We start from the raw sequence: 19,755 nt of genomic DNA, 5'->3' as shown, positions 1-19,755 counted from the left end.
CATGTAGTGTCAAATATTAGATGTGATTTAATAGTTAACCAATTTAAACCTATTTTAGTCATTTTTTTTCCAAAAAAATACTGTCAGATGCTGATGTTCAGTGTAATTTCTTTGCCTGTTCAGTTACAGAAAGTGGTGCTCAGTTGTAGAATGTATTGTACCTTTTAACACCTGATGTGTACATCCTGTGCAACAGAAAGGGCAACAATAAAATAGCAATCCTAAAGAAAGAGTATGACAGAAAAAGATTTGTAAGCATAGCCTTATTTTGTTGTCCAGAATACTTAGAATTCTTGAGCCTCCCAGAAACTGGAAGCTAAATAGAGCAACTCGTTGCTTTTTTTTTTTTTTTTTTTTTTTAAACTTAATTTTTTGGTCTTTTTGTGACAGGGTCTCCCTGTAGCCCTAGCTGGCCTGTATTCACTATGGGGACCAGGCTGGCCTTGAACTCACAGAGATCTACCTGCCTCTGCCTCCCAAGTGCTGGGATTAAAGGCGTGCACCACCACGCCCAGCTTTATTTAGTATTTTTATTTTATGTGTATGTGTGTATTGTCTGCCTGTAGGTAAGTGCACCCGTGTCATGCAATGCCCGCGGAGGTCAGAAGAAGCTGTCAGATCCCCTGGGACTGGAGTTAAGGACCGTTGTTAGCTCCCATGTGGGTGCTGGGACTCAAACCTGGGTCTCCTCCAAAAACCACCAGTGTTCTTAACCGCTGAGCCATCTCTCCAGCCCCACAACTCGTTTCAAAAAAAAAAAAAAAGACCTATTGTGTCAAATTAGTGTCCCCAGTGCAAGTTTATCCACTGGGGTCTAGTTAGACTATCTCAAGTGCCTTCTTTTAAGAGATCAGCTCTTTCTCACCCAGCAATATTCAGCTGCCAATAATTCTTCTAAGATTGGGGTCTGCTGTCCATTTCCACAGTTCTATGCTGGGTTTTTGTCTGCTTGAGTTTGCATGGGTCTTGTGCATGCTGACACCATTTCTGTAGATTCATATGAGCAAGGTCCCAGGAGCCTGTAGGACTCCATTTCCATATAGTCATGTGCCTCCTCCCTGGCTCTTACAATCTTTCTGCCCCCTCTTCCAAAATGATCCCTGAGCCCTGGGTGGGTGGAGTTTAATAGAGAAGTCCTATCCAAGGACCCACACTCTGCAGACTCTTATTCTCTATGCTTTGCTGATTTGTGATCTTTTGTGTTCCTGGCCCTTTGCTGAATGAGGGAGCTTCATTGATGAGAATTGAGAGATGCATTAGTATTCTCTTTACTCCTTGTTTTCTGTTCCATGAGCCTTAAGTGTAGAGGTTGCATTATAGATGTGCCACTTTGGCTTGGGCAATTCACAATCTCTGTGTATGACCAGTTGTGGAATTCTGTAATAATCTCTGTTGTAAATGAAGCTTCTTTGATGAGTAGTGACTGAGATACTTGTCTAGGATCTATGACCACTCCAGCTATGTGTATTTCGCTAGGTTTACAATACCATATATGAGTTTCCTACCACTGAATGGGCTTTAAGTCCAATTAGGTAGCTGTTGATTACCCCCAAGATAAAAGTGCCACTACTGCACCACTGTCATCTGCCATGCCAATCACTGATGTGGTTATTAGGACTTAAAGCTGGAGCTGGACCATCAATTGATGGTCTCCCTTAGCAGCTTGTGTAATACTCTCCAAAGCTATGAGAGCTAACCTTCAAGGGAGGTGGCTTCCAGATCAGTTCCAGCTCCATTGTTCCGAATCTTGTGTCTGAAGTATGTTCTGTTTTCAGCAACATTGTCTTACTTTCAAGTTCTGGGGGGCAATCAAGGACTGTGGCAATAGTCTGTGTAATGGGAGTCTCTTGGACTACCCTGGCCAACAACTCAAAGGAAGGTTTCTCCTGTCTGAAACTGTTTCTTGTTATATAACCTTTAGTTATAAACATGGACTCATGTAAAGATATTTTAGTGGGGGCTGGAGAGATGGCTCAGCGGTTAAGAACACTGGTTGTTCTTGCAGAAGACCTGGTTCGAATCCCAGTAACCACATGGCAGCTAACAACTGTCCGTAACTCCAGTACCAGGGGATCTGACAGGGCATGATGGCGCCCGTCTTTAATCCCAGCACTTGGGAGGCAGAGGTAGGCAGATCTTTGTGAGTTCAAGGCCAGCCTAGTCTACATAGTGAGAGTTCCAGGACAGCTGGGGCTACAAGGAGACCCTGTCTCAAAAAAAAAGACCCTCCCCCCAAAAATATATTTTTTAAAAAGATCTAGTATGTATGATTCTCTCTGGTTTTTGACACTAGCTAGGCATTATTTATCTCTCAACTCTCTCTCCCTGGCTAGCCCTCTTTCCACACCCTCCCCAGGAATACCTGTTTTATAATCTGGAATTAAATATTTTAAAAATGTGTATGTTACTGGCCATGGTGGCACATGCCTTTAATCCCAGCACTCTGGAGGCAGAGACAGGAGGATCTCTGTGAATTCAAGGCCAGCCTGCTCTACATAGTGAGTTCCAGGCCAGCCAGGACTACAGGGAGACCCTGTCTCAAAGTGACAAAAAAAAAAAAAAAAGTGGATGTATGGGGCTGGAGAGATGGCTCAGTGGTTAAAAGCAGAGCAGAGGACCCGGGTTCGATTTCCAGCACCCATATGGAGGCTAACAACTGTCTGTCACTCCAGTTCCAGGGAATCTGATGCCTTCTGTTGCAGGCACTGCATGACACAGGAAGGCAATACACTCATACACATAAAGTAAAAATTAAAAAAAAATGTGTATTTTGGAAGACAGGGTCTAGGTGTTGTTCAGACTGGTCTCTAACTCTTGGGCTTAAGCTATCCTCCTGCCTCAGCTTCCCAAGTAGCTATGACAATTATGGGTATGACACTGAACCTAGCCTTTAAAAGGTTTTAAATTCTCGGGCTGGGTGTGGTGGTGCACGCCTTTAATCCCAGCACTTGGGAGGCAGAGGCAGGTGGGTCTTTGTGAGTTTGAGGCCAGCCTGGTCTACATAGTGAGTTCCAGGACAGCTGGGGCTACAGGGAGACCCTGTCTCAAAAAGACAAAAAAAAAAACCCCAAAACAAGTTTTTAAATTCTCAACAGTGCAATAAATGTGGTTATTATTTATTATAAATGTGTGCAACAAATAGGGTAATTATGTTCTGCTTTTCTCCCCCAAACTAATGTATATGACATGACATAGCAGTTTGTATTGGAGACAGGCTTGAGCCTAGGGTGAAAGTCTTATTGACAGCCATACAGTAGGCCTGAGGCAACCACCGGACTGCTGGAGCCACAAGGAATGCCTTGTGACATTTTGCTCCCATTGGCAGATCATGAAACTGATGCTTAGAGCTCACCACTCCCTAATCACCACCCTTAGAATCAAGGTATCCTACTTGTTGTACTATGATAGGACGCTAAACCTGTTATGCTAATAAGGTATCCTACTTGCTGTGCTGTGATTGGACCACTATCCCTACATAAGCTTGTGCCTTCCTGCAATAAAGCAGACCTGTGTCACTGAACCTGGTCTCCTGTGTCTGAATGTGGCTCTGCTAACAGTCTCCTCACCAGCCCTGGGGTCCAGACCAGGCGACTGATCGGAGGAACTAAGAGAGCAGGAGAGTGGCCATAGCCAGGTATCCTACTTGCTGTGCTGTGATTGGACCACTATCCCTACATAAGCTTGTGCCTTCCTGCAATAAAGCAGACCTGTGTCACTGAACCTGGTCTCCTGTGTCTGAATGTGGCTCTGCTAACAGTCTCCTCACCAGCCCTGGGGTCCAGACCAGGCGACTGATCGGAGGAACTAAGAGAGCAGGAGAGTGGCCATAGCCGAAGAGCAGCCACAGCCGGCAACCACATTGTATGACAATCTTTAACAGTTGATATCTAAATACGTTTTCTTTTTCCCCAAAGATTTTAATTATGTGTGTGCATGTGTGTGCTTGTGTATGGGTTTATGCACATGAGTGAAGGTGCCTGCAGAGGTTATAAGTGTTGGATCCTCTGTACCTGGAGTTACAGGGCTGTACACTGCCTGATGTGGGTGCTGGGAACCGAATTTGGGTCCTCAGGGAAAAGGAGGTCCAAGGTTTAAGAAGTCTAGGAGCTCTTAACCTCTGAGCCATCTTTCTAGCTCTAAGCATGTTTCTTTTTTGTTTTTAAAGATTTATTTTTATTTTATGTGTTATGAGTATTTGCCTGCATGTATTTATGTGTACCACAAGCATACAGTGCTTGGCAGACGCCAGAAGACAATGTCAGATCCCTGGGAACTGGAGTTTCCAACAGTTGTGAGCCATCAAGTGGGTGCTGGACTGAACCCAGGTGCTCTGTAAGAGCAGTCACTGCTCTTAACCACAGAGCCCTCTCAGGTGTATTTCTGAAACAAACAGAAATGATACTGCCTAAAATGATTTGAATAACAACTTTCTTATTTATCAACTGATACAGAGGTTAATTTTTCCATTTATGTTTGTGGTGCTTGGGACTGAATTCAGGGACCCATGTATGCGGGGCAAGTGTTCTACTATGGAGGCACATCCCCAGCCTTGAAATTATAGCCCTTTAGGTCTGGGTACGGTGGTACACACCTTTAATCCCAGCACTCGGGAGGCAGAGGCAGGCAGATCTTTGTGAGTTCAAGTCCAGCCTGGTCTACATAGTGAGTTCCAGGACAGCTGGGCTACAGGGAGACCCTATCTCAAAAATACAAAAAAAAAAAAAAGAAAAAAAGAAAAAAAGAAATTATAGCACTTTCAGGTTTATATATGTTTGCTTTCATTTGGATACAATAAACCACACAGTTCTATTACATAGCTTGCTCATTTCTTCAGTGCCTGCTGTTAAATGTCAGGCACTGGATCTAATTTTCTAGTATTATTATTCAGCTTAATACACTGTTTAGTTGTCAACAGTAATTAAGCAATATCTTAAAGTAGAGGCCAAAATTAAATCAATACACTGATACAATGCTATTATAAACATACTAAAGGTCACAGAACAAAAAACACTACTGAGCAGGGTTCAATGTTTAAACTTCAGCTCTAAAGGAAAGCTGTAAGATACACACATGGGCTAGAGAGATGGCTCAGTGGTTAAGAGCACTGGCTGCTCTTGCAGAGGACCTGGGTTTGATTTCCAGCACCCACATGGTGGCTAACAACCATCTGTAACTCCAGTTCCAGGGACACCCTCTACTGACCTCTGTGGGCATTGAATGACACATGTGAACCCTACTTACATGTAGGCAATACACTCATACACATTAAAAAAAAAAAAAGAAGATATACACGTGTAAACAGTGACACACACTAGACTGTGGATGCTACTCCTGATCTTTGCACCTCAGATGCACTTACAAAAGCCATGAGAATACTGATATAAGATCCTTTGAAGTTAAAAAAAAAAAAAACAGAAGCAAAATACAACTTAAATATATATGAGTGGCTTTTTGTTTTCTGGTCTTTTAGAGGCAGGGTCTCCCTACAGCCTCAGCTGGCCTAGAGCTTGCTATGTAGATCAGGTTGGCCTTGAACTCATGGAGATCCAAGTGCTGGGAGTAAAGGCGTGTGCCACCACACCCAGCTCATGAGTGGCTTTTTACACATGAGACAGAAAAACAGCTGAGATACATTATCAGGGTTTTCAAGTAATGTTATGTACAGTTTTATTGCCAGTATATGCACAACAGTAAGCATAGAACTATAAATACACAATGGAATTAACAGTAGAAAACAAAACTGTTACAAGTGTGTGTGTGGGGGTACTGAGAAATCTACTTTCTTGCTGCTAGAACAGAACAGAAACAAAGGAAGGGAAAGCCTGTGACCAATCATCCATTCAGTTCTCGCATCTTAAATTCTTTACATACATTTCTACATTTTTTTCAGTTAAACAAAGTACAGATAACTCTGTAACAATAGCAAATTGCTTCCCTAATAGCCATTTGCCTTTCCAGTAAAATTCACTTTATGTTAGGATTTAAAAAAACAAAAACAAAAACAAAAAAAAAACAGTCAAGATGAGAAATCAATTGTATCCTGGTTCCAAATTACCTAATTTGGCCTTTTAGCCAAACTGATACTTTTTGAAGTTGGCTGCACATGAAAATAATAGCTTTAGCAAAAGGTGATTAAAAAGATTTGTTAAAAAGTAACAGAACATTACCCTTTTAAGTAGTTTTCCAAAGACACTACTGGCAGCAGCTCAGTTAAGTGTTAGCCCTGAAGAGAGTCTGAGCCAGTTGCACAAGGCAGCCTAGGCGCCATCTTCTCTCTCATCAGGATCAGTGTTTTTCAAGTAAGACAATTTCATCGTCAAAGGAAAGCAGGTTCCATCATTTAATGAAAAGGTGCTGGCTGATGCCCATGTCTCCATAATTAGTTTATCAAATGAGAAACAGAAGACGGTCAAAGACACACATGCACTTGATTTTTTGTCTGTTTCCATTATCAAGTCTACTCATAAGTGAATTTGATATTAATAAATAGAAAAAAAGCATCATTCACAACAATGATAAACCAAACAACTCTGCAACAGAACCTCCCGTTTTAATAATTACCATAAAACCCAGGCAGATGATTTGGTGCAGCTTTCTCAAGGGTCAGAGAAGGGACACAGCTTTAAACGAAGGTGGCAAGATCAAGAACCAACAGACAGTTATGTCTCACAGAACTGGCTGATTCTGTAACATTTCTCTTTGAGATCATGGTTTTCAAACTATAGATCACCCCAAAGAAGTTGCAACTAATGACACGTATCACCATCACATTAACAGAGTCTGGCTGAAGTTCAAATAAGTCCTGCTTTGTTTCACACCATTTTCAATATTTCTAGCATAGGGCATGATACAGAACAAAACGCAAAGTAGCAATAAAAATATTATTCTGCAGTTGAATAAAGGCAAAAAAAAGTTTTAGAGCGTTAAACTTTTTAAAGCTTTAAGCATTCCTGTTTAACCAGCATTTAAAAAAAATTTATACACTCATAACACTGGCAAAGGTTAATGGGAAGACAAAGTACAAACATGTGAAATGGTGAATCAGATTAAAAAATAACTTTGTACTGATCAATTGATGTTAATACTGCTTTTTCTTGAATTTGGAATAACTATCAGAAAAGTTACATGCAGAGTGAGGATACTCCTCTGTTACAGAAAATACAAAATGAAACAAAACAAAAACTAAAACTGGGAAAACAAGTTAGGTTCCAAAAGATGTACTTGAGAAATTTCCTTTCCTTGATGAAGGTGGTCAGTCGTACTTTCAGAGACCTGGTTCACTTCCATGTGCAGCACTAACTTTGTCCAGAAACATCAGTAGTGGGATCGGCTCCTGCAGAACCAGTCTGTGCACGTTTGATGTAAAGATTTAGCAGCTTCATCTGTGGATCAAAGCCACACCATGTCATTTGAACAACTGTTCTAAATTATGGTAATATGATCAATAAACACCCACATACATATATGAGATTTGAAAGATGGACAGACAGACACAGACACACACATTTGAGACAGTCTCATGTAGCCCACACTGGCCTCTAATCCACTGTGTAGCTCAGGGTGACTTTAAATGTCCGATCTTCTTACTTCCATCTGAGTTTGAGTATTACGAGTGTGTACCATCACGCAGTTTATGCTAGGGACTGAATCTAGGGCCTCATGCATGACAAGCTCTCAACAACTGAGTCATATCCCTAGCCCCTTATGTGTATTTTTATTTTGTCTTTTTGCTACTTAAAAAAATTTGGGGGCCAAAGAGATGGTTCAGGGCTTACGAGCACAGGCTGCTCTTGCAGAGGACCAGAGTTTGGTTCTCAGCACCTGCATGGTGGCTAACAACTACCCGTAACTCCAGTTCCAGGGGAATCTGACACCCTCTTCTGGCCTCCATGGACACTGAATGACATGGGTGCACTTACATACATGCAGGCAAAACACTCAATACACATAAAATTAAGATGAATAAATAATTCTTTTAAAAATATTTTATTTTTGGGGCTGGAGAGATGGCTTAGCAGTGAAGAACACTGTTCTTGCAGAAGAATTTTTTAAAAATATTTTATTTATTGTTTTTATGTGTATGAGAGTTATGTCTGCATGTAAGTAAGTGCACCTGTGTTGTGCAATGCCTGTGGAGGACAGAAGAGGCCGTCAAATCCCCTGGAACTGGACTTAAGGACAGTTCTTAGCTGCCATGTGGGTGCTGGGATTCGAATCTGGGTCTTCTGCAAGAACAGCCAGTGTTTTTTACTGCCGAGCCATCTCTCCAGACCCACGAATAAATAATTCTTTAAAAAGATAAATTTGATCGGAGTAGTAACAATTTGTTATGCTTTTGGGAAACTCTTTAAATGAAGGCAAATGCCTTCTGTAAGCTGTTCAGGGCTATAATTCAACAATCATAATTCACCCTCATCCCCTAGACTTAAACAAGTTTCAGTGTTCTGGTAGTACTATCCAAAATTTAGGATAAAAATGCTGCTCAGAACTACTAACAGATATAACTAATATAACTATGAAGTGAAAAGACCATTCTAAGTAAGAGGTATAGTCTGTCAAGTCACAAAGAGATGGTGGAGGCAGATCTGGCAACTTTGTGGGTTGGGGAGGACACTTTGGAAGTGGGAAAGGTACTGTTGGCCATGGAGAAAATTTTGGTGGGATAGAAATCTATGGTGATGGTGGTGGCAGCAGGCTTGTTTATGAAGGAGTAACATGGTAGTAACTATGCAACAGTCCTGGTTATCATAGAGGAGGCTAATGTGGTGATGGAAACCATGGTGGTAGATATAGTAGTCAAGGGGATGGTGTGATGGTTATAATGAAGGAGGAAATTTTGGTGGCAGTAATTATGGTGGTTAGGGAACTACAATGAGTTTGGAAGATATAGTGGCCAACCATAATCAAACTATGGACCTGTGATGGCAATCAGTTTTGGAGGAAGATGTATTGGCAGTTCTTATTGTAGGGATTATGGACTTTATGGTGGAAATGGTAGATATGGTAGCAGAAGATTCAAAACCAGCAGACAAGTTCTTGGCAGGAGAGAGCTGTCAGTCATCCCAAATGTATTAGAGGAACTGTACAAATCTGCTACAGAAGCAACCATGATCCACACCAGTAGTTACTACAGCTTCAACAGGAAACTTTCATTTAGGACTGCCATAGCTTCAGTTTCCAACAACAGTTATTAGTCAATCAGATGTACATTCTTGGTCTTTTGCCTGTTGAAGATTTTTCTTTTGCTTTTCACTATATCAGGTATATTACCCTGTAAAATGTAGTAGTGGTACCAGGAATAAACAGTTAAGAAACTTACAAACAAACAAACAGGCAGTACAGGTTAGCTTCAGTTCTTAACTTGACATACCTGGGAAGAGGGAATCTCAACTGAGGAATTTCCTCCATCAGATTAGTCTCTGGGCATGTCTGTGAGGCATTTTCTTAATTGTTAACTAATGTGGGAGGGCCTAGCCAACTGTGGATGGTGCCACCCATGGGAAGGTTCTTGGTTGTATAAGAAAGCAGGTTGAGGGCTAGAGATGGCTCAGCGGTTAAGAGCATTGACTGCTCCCACAGAGGACGCAGGTTTGATTCCCAGCACCCACATGGCAGCTAACAACTGACCATAACTCCAGTCCTGGGGATCTGATGCTCTCTTCTGACTTCTGTGAGCACTGCATAACATGAGTGCACTTACACACATGGCAGGCAATACATCCATATACATAAAATAAAAATAATATTTAAAAAAAGGGGGAGGCTGGAGAGATGGCTCAGTGGTTAAGAACACTGGTTATTCTTGCAGAAGACCTGGGTTAGAATCCCAGCACCCACATGGCAGCTAACAACTGTCCGTAACTCCAGTCTCAGGGGATCTGACAGCCTCTTCTGACCTCTGCAGGCACTGCACGACATGGGTACATTTACCTACATACAGGCAATGCACTCATACACATAAAATAAAAAAAACAGCCGGGCATGGTGGTGCACACCTTTAATGCCAGCACTTGGGAGGCAGAGGCAGGCGGATCTCTGTGAGTTCAAGGCCAGCCTGGTCTACATAGTGAGTTCCAGGACAGCTGGGGCTATAGGGAGACCCTGCCTCAAAGAAAAAAAAAAAAGAAAAAAAAAAGTTTAACAACAACAACGACAACAACAACAACAACAACAAAAGACAGCAGGCTGAGCACAAGCAAGAGCAAGCCAGTTTTTAGTTCCTGTCTCCAGGTTCCTGCTTGAGTTCTTACCCTCATTTCCTAAGTGATGAACCTGGAGGTCCCCAAGTTGGTTTTGCTCAGCATTTTACCACAGCAACAGAAAAGCCAACTAATACACAATTCTCATGCTCTGTCTCCTGAGTGCTAGAATTACAGGTCTATGCAACCATACCTGGCTGATTATCAAAAATTTCAGGGGAAATTTAAAAAAAATTAGGTATTTCACATTTTGGAAGATCTAAAGTAACTCACAAATATTTAACTACAACAATCTGTTCTTAACTAAATAGTCCCTGGGGGTGAGGATTTGGGTGTGGGAGTAGGAAGGAGTCAGCTCTTACAAATAACCAAAAACTCTGGGCATTTCTTTCAGCCTGCTAATCACCCTACCTCTCTGCTGATGCCACTACCTGTGTGAGCTTAGAGGCAAAGAGTGAAAAGTGAAAACTGGAGGAATAAGAGTCAAGTAGAAGCTCAGAGAATGATTTACTCAAAGCTGAGCAAAAAGCTTACCTTCTAACACAAAAAGAACTGAATCTTCAGGAATGTATTAGGTTACCTCCTTGAGATATTTAGTGCTACTTACTTTACTGCCAGTGAGTTGACTGAGATGTGGCTTTAGTTCATCACCAATCACTGCATGTACAGCTACCAGGCAGAAGACACAAGCTTTCCGAACACTGCTCTCTGAATTATCATAACCCTTGGGAGGAAAGGTCATGGTTAATACTTCTGATATAATTAAGAATGATCTTAGAAGAACAGAAGACACAATTTTAACCTGAGTTCTCAACTAAGTCAACTTCCTGCTCCGTAGGATGGATACAAGCTTTTCTCCTCCCATACTCCCACATACTATCAACTTTTTAACAGGTTCTTTCTTGAGAAGCTGTAGGTCTCAGAGTCTGTCCCTTTGCCAATTCAGCTTGAAAAGATCCCAGAGAACTTTCTTAAGGCATGTAGCTTTGAGGCAGTGAAGAGCTCATCATCATCTAATAAGAACCTATTAAGTGCTGTGACTTGGCAGTCAAGATCTTCTATAACCCAGGTCTAGTATGTCTCACATCTTTCCCTCCCCTGAAATTATGCTCTCAAATAATCCAGTCTGTATAAAGTTCTTTCCTTGTGCTCTGGACATACCCTGGCCAGCTGGCCTGCAAGCTTCTGGAAATTCTCCTGTTCCCGCCTCACTGAAGGAGTGCTGGAATACAGATGTGCACTACTGTGCCCCGCTTCTTTGTGGGTTACAGGGACTGGTACTCAGGTCTTCAAACTTGTACAGCAAGCTCTTTACCCACTGAGCTATCTTCCCAGCCCTTTTTCACATTACTAATCAATTTTCAGAATAACAAGTTAGTACTTCACTAACCTGAAAGTTGACCAATTTAAATTTTATTAATTGAAAAATCTTTTTTTCTTTTCTTTTTTTTTTTTTTTTGGTCTTTTTGAGACCCTGTAGCCCCAGCTGTCCTGGAACTCAAGAGATCCGCCTGCCTCTGCCTCCCAAGTGCTGGGATTAAAGGCGTGCGCCACCACACCTGGCTCTTTTTTTTCCTTTTATTGATTATTCAATTTTTGTGGCAAAAGAAAGAAAGAAAAAAAGAAAGTGAAAGATGGAGCTAGAGAGATGTCTCAGCAGTTAAGAGCACCAGCTGCTCTTGAAGAGGACCCAATTTCAGTTCCTGGCACCCATATGGCAGCTAACTGGCATCTGTAACACCAATTCCAGAGGATCCGATGCCTTCTTCTGTCCTCTGCAGGCACTGCATATAAGGGAGCACTTACAAACAAGCAGGTAAAACGCTCATATACATAAATGAAAATAAACTGTGTGTGCTTGTGTGAGTGTGGGTGCATATGTATCATGGTACCCGTCAGAGGACAACTTTTTGGAGTTGGTTCTCTCCTGTCACCCTGTTTTGTTTTAGAAGCCAGATCTCTCTTCTTTCTGCCATGCTGTATACTCCAGGCTAGCTGACCTTCAAGCATCCAAGCCATTCTTCACTGTACCTGGCATTTTTTATTTAGGTTCCAGGGATCAAACTCTCACTGAACCTGGAGCTCACTGACTGGTGGCTAGTGAGCTTCAGGGAGCCTCCCACTTTCATCTCCCTAGTGCTAGGATTATAGACATATATCACCACACCTGCTTCTTAGGTGACTGCTAGAAAAATCTGAACTCAGGTCCTTATTCTTGAGTAGCAAACACTGACAGCTGCCTTCCCAATTGAAATACTATTTTTTTTTCTTTCTTTTTGAGTCAGGGTCTCCCTGTAGCCCCAGCTGGCCTGGAACTCACTATGTAGACCAGGCTGGCCTCACAGAGCTCCACCTGCCTCTTTAAGTACTATTCTTTTTACCCTTAAATAGGTTCTTTGTTTTCAGACACAAAACTAACAGGGCTTATTTTAAATTTCTTGCTCCAAAACTTATACTGAACGTAGTTCAATATTTCTCCCTCTCTCTCTCTCTCTCTCTCTCTCTCTATATATATATATATATATATAAAATTTCCATCTTTGCAATAGATGTGCTAGAAAATCATAGCAAAAAATATTTCTTGAGCTTTGACTGCTGCTTGTGTATGTGAGTGCAGGGAGAGGGGCAAGAGGCGAGAGGCAGGGGGAGGAGGGAGAGGGAGGGAGGGAGATAGAGATAGAGAGAGAGAGACTGATTCTCTTATTGTTACCTAGGCTGTTCTAGAACTCCCAATGTAGCTCAGGCTGAGCATGAAACCACTGAAATCCCTGAGTGATTTCAGTGGGATTACAGGTGTGAGCCTGCCTTGACTGCTCTTTAAAATCTGTTGTCTAATTCCTTCCTTTCTGAACTTTATATTAGGACTGTAAGCTGTAAATCCTTTCCTCCTCAAGTTGGTTTTGGATATGCTGTTTATCACAGCAATAGAAAGCAAACTACGACAATATTTAAGTGCACCATATACATGGGGAGGCCAGAAGAGGACACTGTAAGCCATCATGTGGGTGCTGGGAGCTGAACCTGGTTCCTTTGCAAGAGCAGCAAGTACTCATAACTGCTGAACCATCTCTCTAGTCCCACAGTATTTATTAGATAGAAAAAAAAACTGGCTAAGCTAAAGCATATTGTGAAATATAGTACCATTTTTGCCAAAATGTTTATATGCTTGGGTTTATGTGGAAAGACAAAGTCACAATACATATATGCCTGTAAATTAGTGTAACTACTTTAGGAAGGTATCTGGCAGATTTCTGCTTCTAGATATACACAAATAATACAAGTCATATTAGTAAAAAGTGGGAAAAAATGTGAAACTCAAATATTCATCAATAAATGAGTGGATAAACAAACTGGTATATACCTAAATGATAAAGGAATTCTGATACATTATAACATGGATGAACCTCCAAAGCATTTTAAAGGACAGATATTTATGGTTTTCACATACATGAAAAATCTAGAACAATTTACATTTTAGAGACAATAGAATAGAGACCACTGGGGGGTGGGAGGGAAGGAGGAATGTGGTATTACTGTCAATGGCTAGAGAGTTTTAGTTTGGAATAAGAAAAATTCTGGATACGGATAGCAGTGATAGTTGTATAACACTATGAATGTATTTAACAACAAAAAATTGTGGACTTGGAAGACTGCTAAGCAGTACATTATACCACAGCCAAGGTCTACCCAGCTATACCTACAATTCAATCTTTGTCTTTTTTTTTTTTAACTTTTTATTTTTTTGGTCTTTTCGAGACAGGGTCTCCCTGTAGCCCCAGCTGTCCTGGATTTACTATGGAGAACAGGCTGGCTTCGAACTCACAGAGATCTGCCTGCCTCTGCCTCCCGAGTGCTGGGATTAAAGGTGTGCACCACCACGCCTGGCTAATCTTTGTCTTTTTAAAAAAAATATTTATTATTGGGGCTGGAGAGATGGCTCAGCGGTTAAGAGCACTGACTGCTCTTGCAGAGGACCCGGGTTCGATTCCCAGCACCCACATGGTGGCTATGAACCATCCTTAACTCCAGTTCCAGGGGAATCCGAAACCCTCTTCTGACCTCTGCAGCACTGCACGACATGGGTGCACTCACATACAGGCAGGCAATACACTCGTATAAATAAAATTAAAATAATATTAAAAGATATTTTATTATTTTTATTTTATGCGCATGTGTGTATTGCCTGCATGCGGGTAAGTGCATTCATGTTGTGCGATGCCTGAGGAGGACAGAAGAGGCTGTGGGATCCCCTAGAACTGGAGTTATGGACAGTTGTTAGCTTCCATGTGGGTGCTGGGATTCGAACCTGGGTCTTCTGCAAGAACTGTCAGTGTTCTTAATTGCTGAGTAATTTTTCCAGCCCCTTAATCTTTGTCTTGAACACCGCAGCTTTGATTGTGCCACTAGTGTTGCTTGAAAAAAGCCTAAAATAACCGAAGTAAAATGCATTGAGGTTTACTCCTTTGCTGCTTACCTGTATTAGGCCTGGCATAATCTCTGGCAAAAGCATGTTAAGAGTTTCCTTGGACACTCTCTCTATCACTTTTGTTTGCATTTTGATTGCAGCCAGATTAATTGGGTAGTCTGCAGTTTGTATGATAGGACAAAGCACTTTGATACACTGCTCTGGACTAATTGAAGTGGCCAACACACATGCAGCTTCCTCAGCAGACCTCACCACCTAAAACAAAATAGAAAGCAAGTCAGGGTAAGATTGTGGAAGCCTGTACTACATCCTGAGAGTTTCATCCAGTGTTTAACATGACTTGTTATTTGGGATTTACTTAGAAAACACTACAGTAGCAGATGAACATAAGATCAGACAAGTAGATGCCAGGAACTGTGAAAGCTGGAGGATGTATACACAGGACTCGGCCTCACCATTCTCCTTTGAGTTCTTTTACTGCTGGTGAAACTAGTTAAGGTTTTTTCTTTGTTTTTGGGTTTATTTATTTTTAAAAATATTTTTATTATTTCTATTTATTTGTATGTGTGTATTGCTTGCATGTAGATAAGTGCACCCGTGCCAAGCCTGTGGAGGACAGAAGAGGCTGTCAGATCCCCTGGAACTGGAGTTACGGACAGTTGTTAACTGCCATGTGGGTGCTGGGATTCGAACCTGGGTCTTCTGCAAGAATAACCAGTGTTCTTAACTGCTGAGTAATCTCTCCAGCCCTATTTTATTTCATGTTAAAGTGATATAAAAAGCACAGGCATGCCTGGAGTAGAGGGTAGTAGTAATGAACAGGTCCCACTGTGGCGGGAGTGGGGACAGAAAGCATTGTGAACATGAGAAAAGGTTCACAGAACTCTCAAGAAATCTGTTTTTGTTACCTTAATGAAGAAACATGTGACACATACACAGCTGCTACAGGTAGCTGACAACTTAAAACAGTAATCTGTTATCCTCACTTGTTATGCAAACAGAAAATTCTTTTTTTTTTAACTTTAAAAAAAATTATTTATTATTTTTATTTTATGTGTACGAGTGTATTGCCTGCATATAAGTAAGTGCACTCGTGTCATGCAATGCTGCAGAGGTCAGAAGAGGATTTCAGAGTCCCGTGGAACTGGAGTTAATGACAGTTTGTAGCTGCCATGTGGGTGCTGGGAATCGAAGCCGGGTCCTCTGCAAGAGCAATCAGTGCTCTTAACCGCTGAGCCATCTCTCCAGCCCCCTTTTTTAACTTTTTTTTTTTGGTCTTTTTGAGACAGGGTCTCCTTGTAGCCCCAGCTGTCCTGGAACTCACTATGTAGACCAGGCTGGCCTTGAACTCATAGAGATCCGCCTGCCTCTGCCTCCCAAATACTGGGATTAAAGGTGTGCGCCACTACGCCTGGCTCCTTTTTTTTTAACTTTTGTAAAAAAATTCATTTATTATTTTTATCTTATAGGTATTGCATGTATTGCCTGCATGTAGGTAAGTGCACCCATGTCGTGCAATGCCCACAGAGCTCAGAAGAGGCTGTCGGATCTGCTGGGACTGGAGTTACAGACAGCTGCTAGCTGTCATGTAAGTGCTGGGATTTGAACCCAGGTCTTCTGGAAGAACCACCAGTGTTCTTAACTGTGTAAACAAATTCTTATTGCTAAATGGAAAGTACGTAGGAGAATTCTAAGTAGAAACTAAAAGCAAAATGGAGAGAATAAAAATGGATAAACCACTGCACCCATATTTTATAACATGTACTTCATGGGATAGAACATATGCTTACATTTGTGTAGGTGGATGCTTGTGTGTGTTGGACAGTTAGGTGTCATTATTTTAAAAAATTTTTAATTAGGCAGGGCATGGTGGTGCACACCTTTATTTCCAGAGCTCAGGAGGCAGAGGCAGGCCAGATCTCTGTGAGTTCAAGGCTAGTCTGGTCTACATAGTGAGTTCCAGGTCAGTTGGGGCTACAGGAAGACTTGTCTCAAAAAGACCAAAATAATTTTTAAAAATTACATCCATCCATCCATCTGCCATTTATTTATTTAATTTATTATGTCTTTTTGAGCCACCACATCCGGCTATGCATGTGTTTATCTATATGGCATGTGCATGCCATGATGTGTATCGAAGTCAAAGTCTAACTTGGAGGAGTTCGTTCCTTCCACTGTGTGAGCCCTAAGGATCAAATGCTGGTGTAGAAGTCTTGGTGACAAGCACGTTTTACCCACTGAGCCAATTGCCAGCACCCAACTTGTTTTATGAGACAGGGTTTCCCAATAACTTAGGGCTGAATAATGATGAAGTTAGGATGGTAGGTGAGCCCCAGGGATCTGCTGTTTCTGTCTTCCCAGTCCTGGGATTACAAACACGTGCCTAGCTTTTTTATGTGAGTTCTGGGGACTGAACTCGGGTTCTTATGGCTTGTTTAGCAAACACTTTACCAAATGAGCTATCTCCCCAGCAGTTCTATGCTTACATATTAATCAAGCAGCATATCAAGTATTTAAGAAGGAAACTATTAAGAAGGGCATGTTAACTTTCAGCTGTGCATGTTAACTCATACTTGTAATACTAGCACTTGAAAGGCTGAAGCAAAGGGGTTCTTTCTAGTTAGAGCAAGATGGGCTATTTGAATTATAGGCAAAACTATGCTACAGTGTAAGAATATTTAAAAGTGGAGTGTGTGTGTGTGTGTGCATGGGGAGGTTGCTCAATAACAGGTAAAGGTGTCTGCCATGCAAACCTGGTGACTTGAGTTTGAGTCCATGAACCGCATAAAGGTGGAAGAAGAGAACTGACTGCACACTCCAACACACACACACACACACACACACACACACACACACACACAAATTGACCCCCCCCCCCCAAAAAAAAAGAGTACTTTCTAGGCAGTATTTACATGGTTCATACAATAAAATGAGAAAAAAATAGTGATCAAATTGCACAGGCAACTAACTTACCTCTTTATGGGGATCTTTATGTGCTTCCAATGTTTTCATGACAGTCAATTCTGCATAGTTTTTAAATCTTGCTGGCTGATGCCTTAGGATTTCTTTTAAAACCTTTAATGCCAAAGCCCTGATTGTAGGCTAAGAAGAAACATTTAATGGGTTTAACATATGGGTGATAGAAAATCTTTTCACATTTTCAATTTCTGTAAATCAAGCATCTTAAGATTGAGAGGAATTGGGGCTGGAGAGATGGCTCAGAGGTTAAGAACATTGGTTGTTCTTGCAGAGAAGACCTGGGATCGAATCCCAGCACCCACATGGTGGCTAAAAACTGTCTGCAATTCCAGTTCTAATGCCTTCTTCTGACCTCCACAAGCACTGCATGACACGGGTGCCCTTACATACATGCAGGCAATACACGCATACACATAAAACAAAAATAGTAAAATAAAATAAAAAAGATTAGCTGGGCATGGTGGCGCATGCCTTTAACCCCAGCACTTGGGAGGCAGAGGCAGGTGGATCTCTGTGAGTTCAAGGCTAGCCTGGTCTATATAGTGAGTTCCAGGACAGCTGGGGCTACAGGGAGACCCTGTCTCAAAAAAAAGACCAAAAAAAAAAAAAAAGTAACACATGATTTTACCACCTGTAGTTGAAGACTCTTTAGTTACTTTTGTTTTTTGTTGGTATTTTGCAGACAGGGTCTTCCTATGTAGCACAGGCTCACCTCAAAGTTGCAATCCTGCTGCCTCAACCGTGAGCATTGAGATTATAGGTCTGAGACCAGATAGAAATTTTTTCAGAGACTCATTTTATTTTCTTTTTATTCTTCATTTCTCTTTTCTGCTATGTATATATTGGTCTGCATACATGTTCATGTGTGTGTATAATTATATGTGGGGGCCAGAAGCTGACATTAGTTGTGTTCCTCTTTTTTTTTTTTTTTTGGTAAAAAAAAAATTATTTTATGTGTGTGAATGTTTTGTCTGAATGCGAGTGTACCACATGCAGGCGATGCCCACGGAGGCCAGAAGAGGGCATTGGATCCCCTGGAGATGAAGTTATGGACAGTTGTTAGCTGCCATGTGGGTGGCTGAGAACCAAACCCAGGTTCTCTGCAAGAGCAGCTGATGCTCTTAACCACTGAGCTATCTGTCCAGCCTCTGTTTTATTTTTAATTATGTGTATGGGTATGAGGAGGTGGGGGAATATTGGACTGCAGGTGCCCCTGGAGCTACCTTTATAGGCAGCTGTAAGCCACCTGGTGTGGATATTGGGAACTGAATCTCAGTTCTTTCTCTGCAGGAGCAATAAGCATGCTTAAACACTGAGCCATCTCTGCAACCCCACATCCAGATTTTTATGCCCTGGAAATGGGCATGGAAATCAGCAAGCTGCTGCAGAAAGAGGATGGGAGATCTTTAGAGAAATAGTGAGAAGGCCCAGCATGTCAGGGAAAGCATGCTTAGGCTCTTGTTGTCCTAAAGAGACACCTGAAAAAAGGGAAAAGTTACACTTTTTGAGTTAAAACTCAGAAAAGTATAGACTCCACAACAAAGATCTACAGAAAACTGCTTGGTGGTTACTTTTTGTTTTGTTTTTTGAAACAGGTTATCACTATGCAGCCCTTGCTGGTCTGGAGCTACATAGACAAGGCTGGACTTCAGCTCACACAGATCTCCCTCCTTCTGCCTACGGAGTGCTGATGCCTACGGAGTGCTGATATTAAAGATTGTGTTACCATGCCTAGCTACCTAGTGTTTGTTGTTGTTTTTTTTTTGAGACAGGGTCTCACTCTATAGCATATATATATATATATATATATGTAGTAGAGGCTGGCCTTAAAAGTGCTGGGACTACAGGCCTGCACCATGCCTGGATTTTGGATTTTTTTTGTGTGTTTTTAAGACAGGATCTTGCTTTGTAGCCCAGGTTGGCCTCAAACCCCTGCCTCCCCAGTTTTGTGATTACAGGTGGTCACTACCATGCACAGCCTTCAAGTATATTTTCTTTTATGGTCTATTAAGAGTCAGCAAACTTTTTCTCTTCTCTTTCTTTTTGGTGCTGGGGAATCAAGCCTAGAGCCTCATGGTGCTAATGTAGCCCAGGCTGACAGGACTTGCAATTAAGAAGCCTCCCCATGTTTTTTTTTTTTTTTAAAGATTT

At 41.6% G+C, this 19,755-nt stretch overlaps 1 protein-coding gene across 27 annotated transcripts in view; it reads right to left on the bottom strand.

The window, feature by feature from the left end:
• Nucleotides 1-5,629: 5,629 nt before the first annotated feature.
• The window catches only part of Clasp2 (cytoplasmic linker associated protein 2), a 220,169-nt gene continuing 206,043 nt past the window's right edge, over nucleotides 5,630-19,755 (bottom strand). For 19 of the 27 annotated variants that reach the window (XM_029563661.1, XM_029563659.1, XM_029563671.1 and 16 more), the window contains 4 exons: nucleotides 17,599-17,727; nucleotides 14,674-14,880; nucleotides 10,807-10,923; nucleotides 6,432-7,382 (listed from right to left, as the gene is read on the bottom strand). In XM_029563661.1, coding sequence (XP_029419521.1) covers nucleotides 7,296-7,382; nucleotides 10,807-10,923; nucleotides 14,674-14,880; nucleotides 17,599-17,727 — 540 coding nt within the window. In that variant the 3' untranslated portion in view covers nucleotides 6,432-7,295. Of the gene's footprint in view, nucleotides 7,383-10,806; nucleotides 10,924-14,673; nucleotides 14,881-17,598; nucleotides 17,728-19,755 lie in introns of all 27 variants that reach the window. The other 8 variants (XM_008833413.2, XM_008833419.3, XM_008833417.2 and 5 more) reach the window with 2 other exon arrangements.

This window comes from Nannospalax galili, unplaced genomic scaffold (assembly GCF_000622305.1).
Source record: "Nannospalax galili isolate Female #2095 unplaced genomic scaffold, S.galili_v1.0 scaffold1176, whole genome shotgun sequence".
Lineage (NCBI taxonomy): Eukaryota > Metazoa > Chordata > Mammalia > Rodentia > Spalacidae > Nannospalax > Nannospalax galili.
The sequence above is the reverse complement of the archived record's forward strand: the minus strand, read 5'-3'. Positions and strand labels throughout refer to the sequence as shown.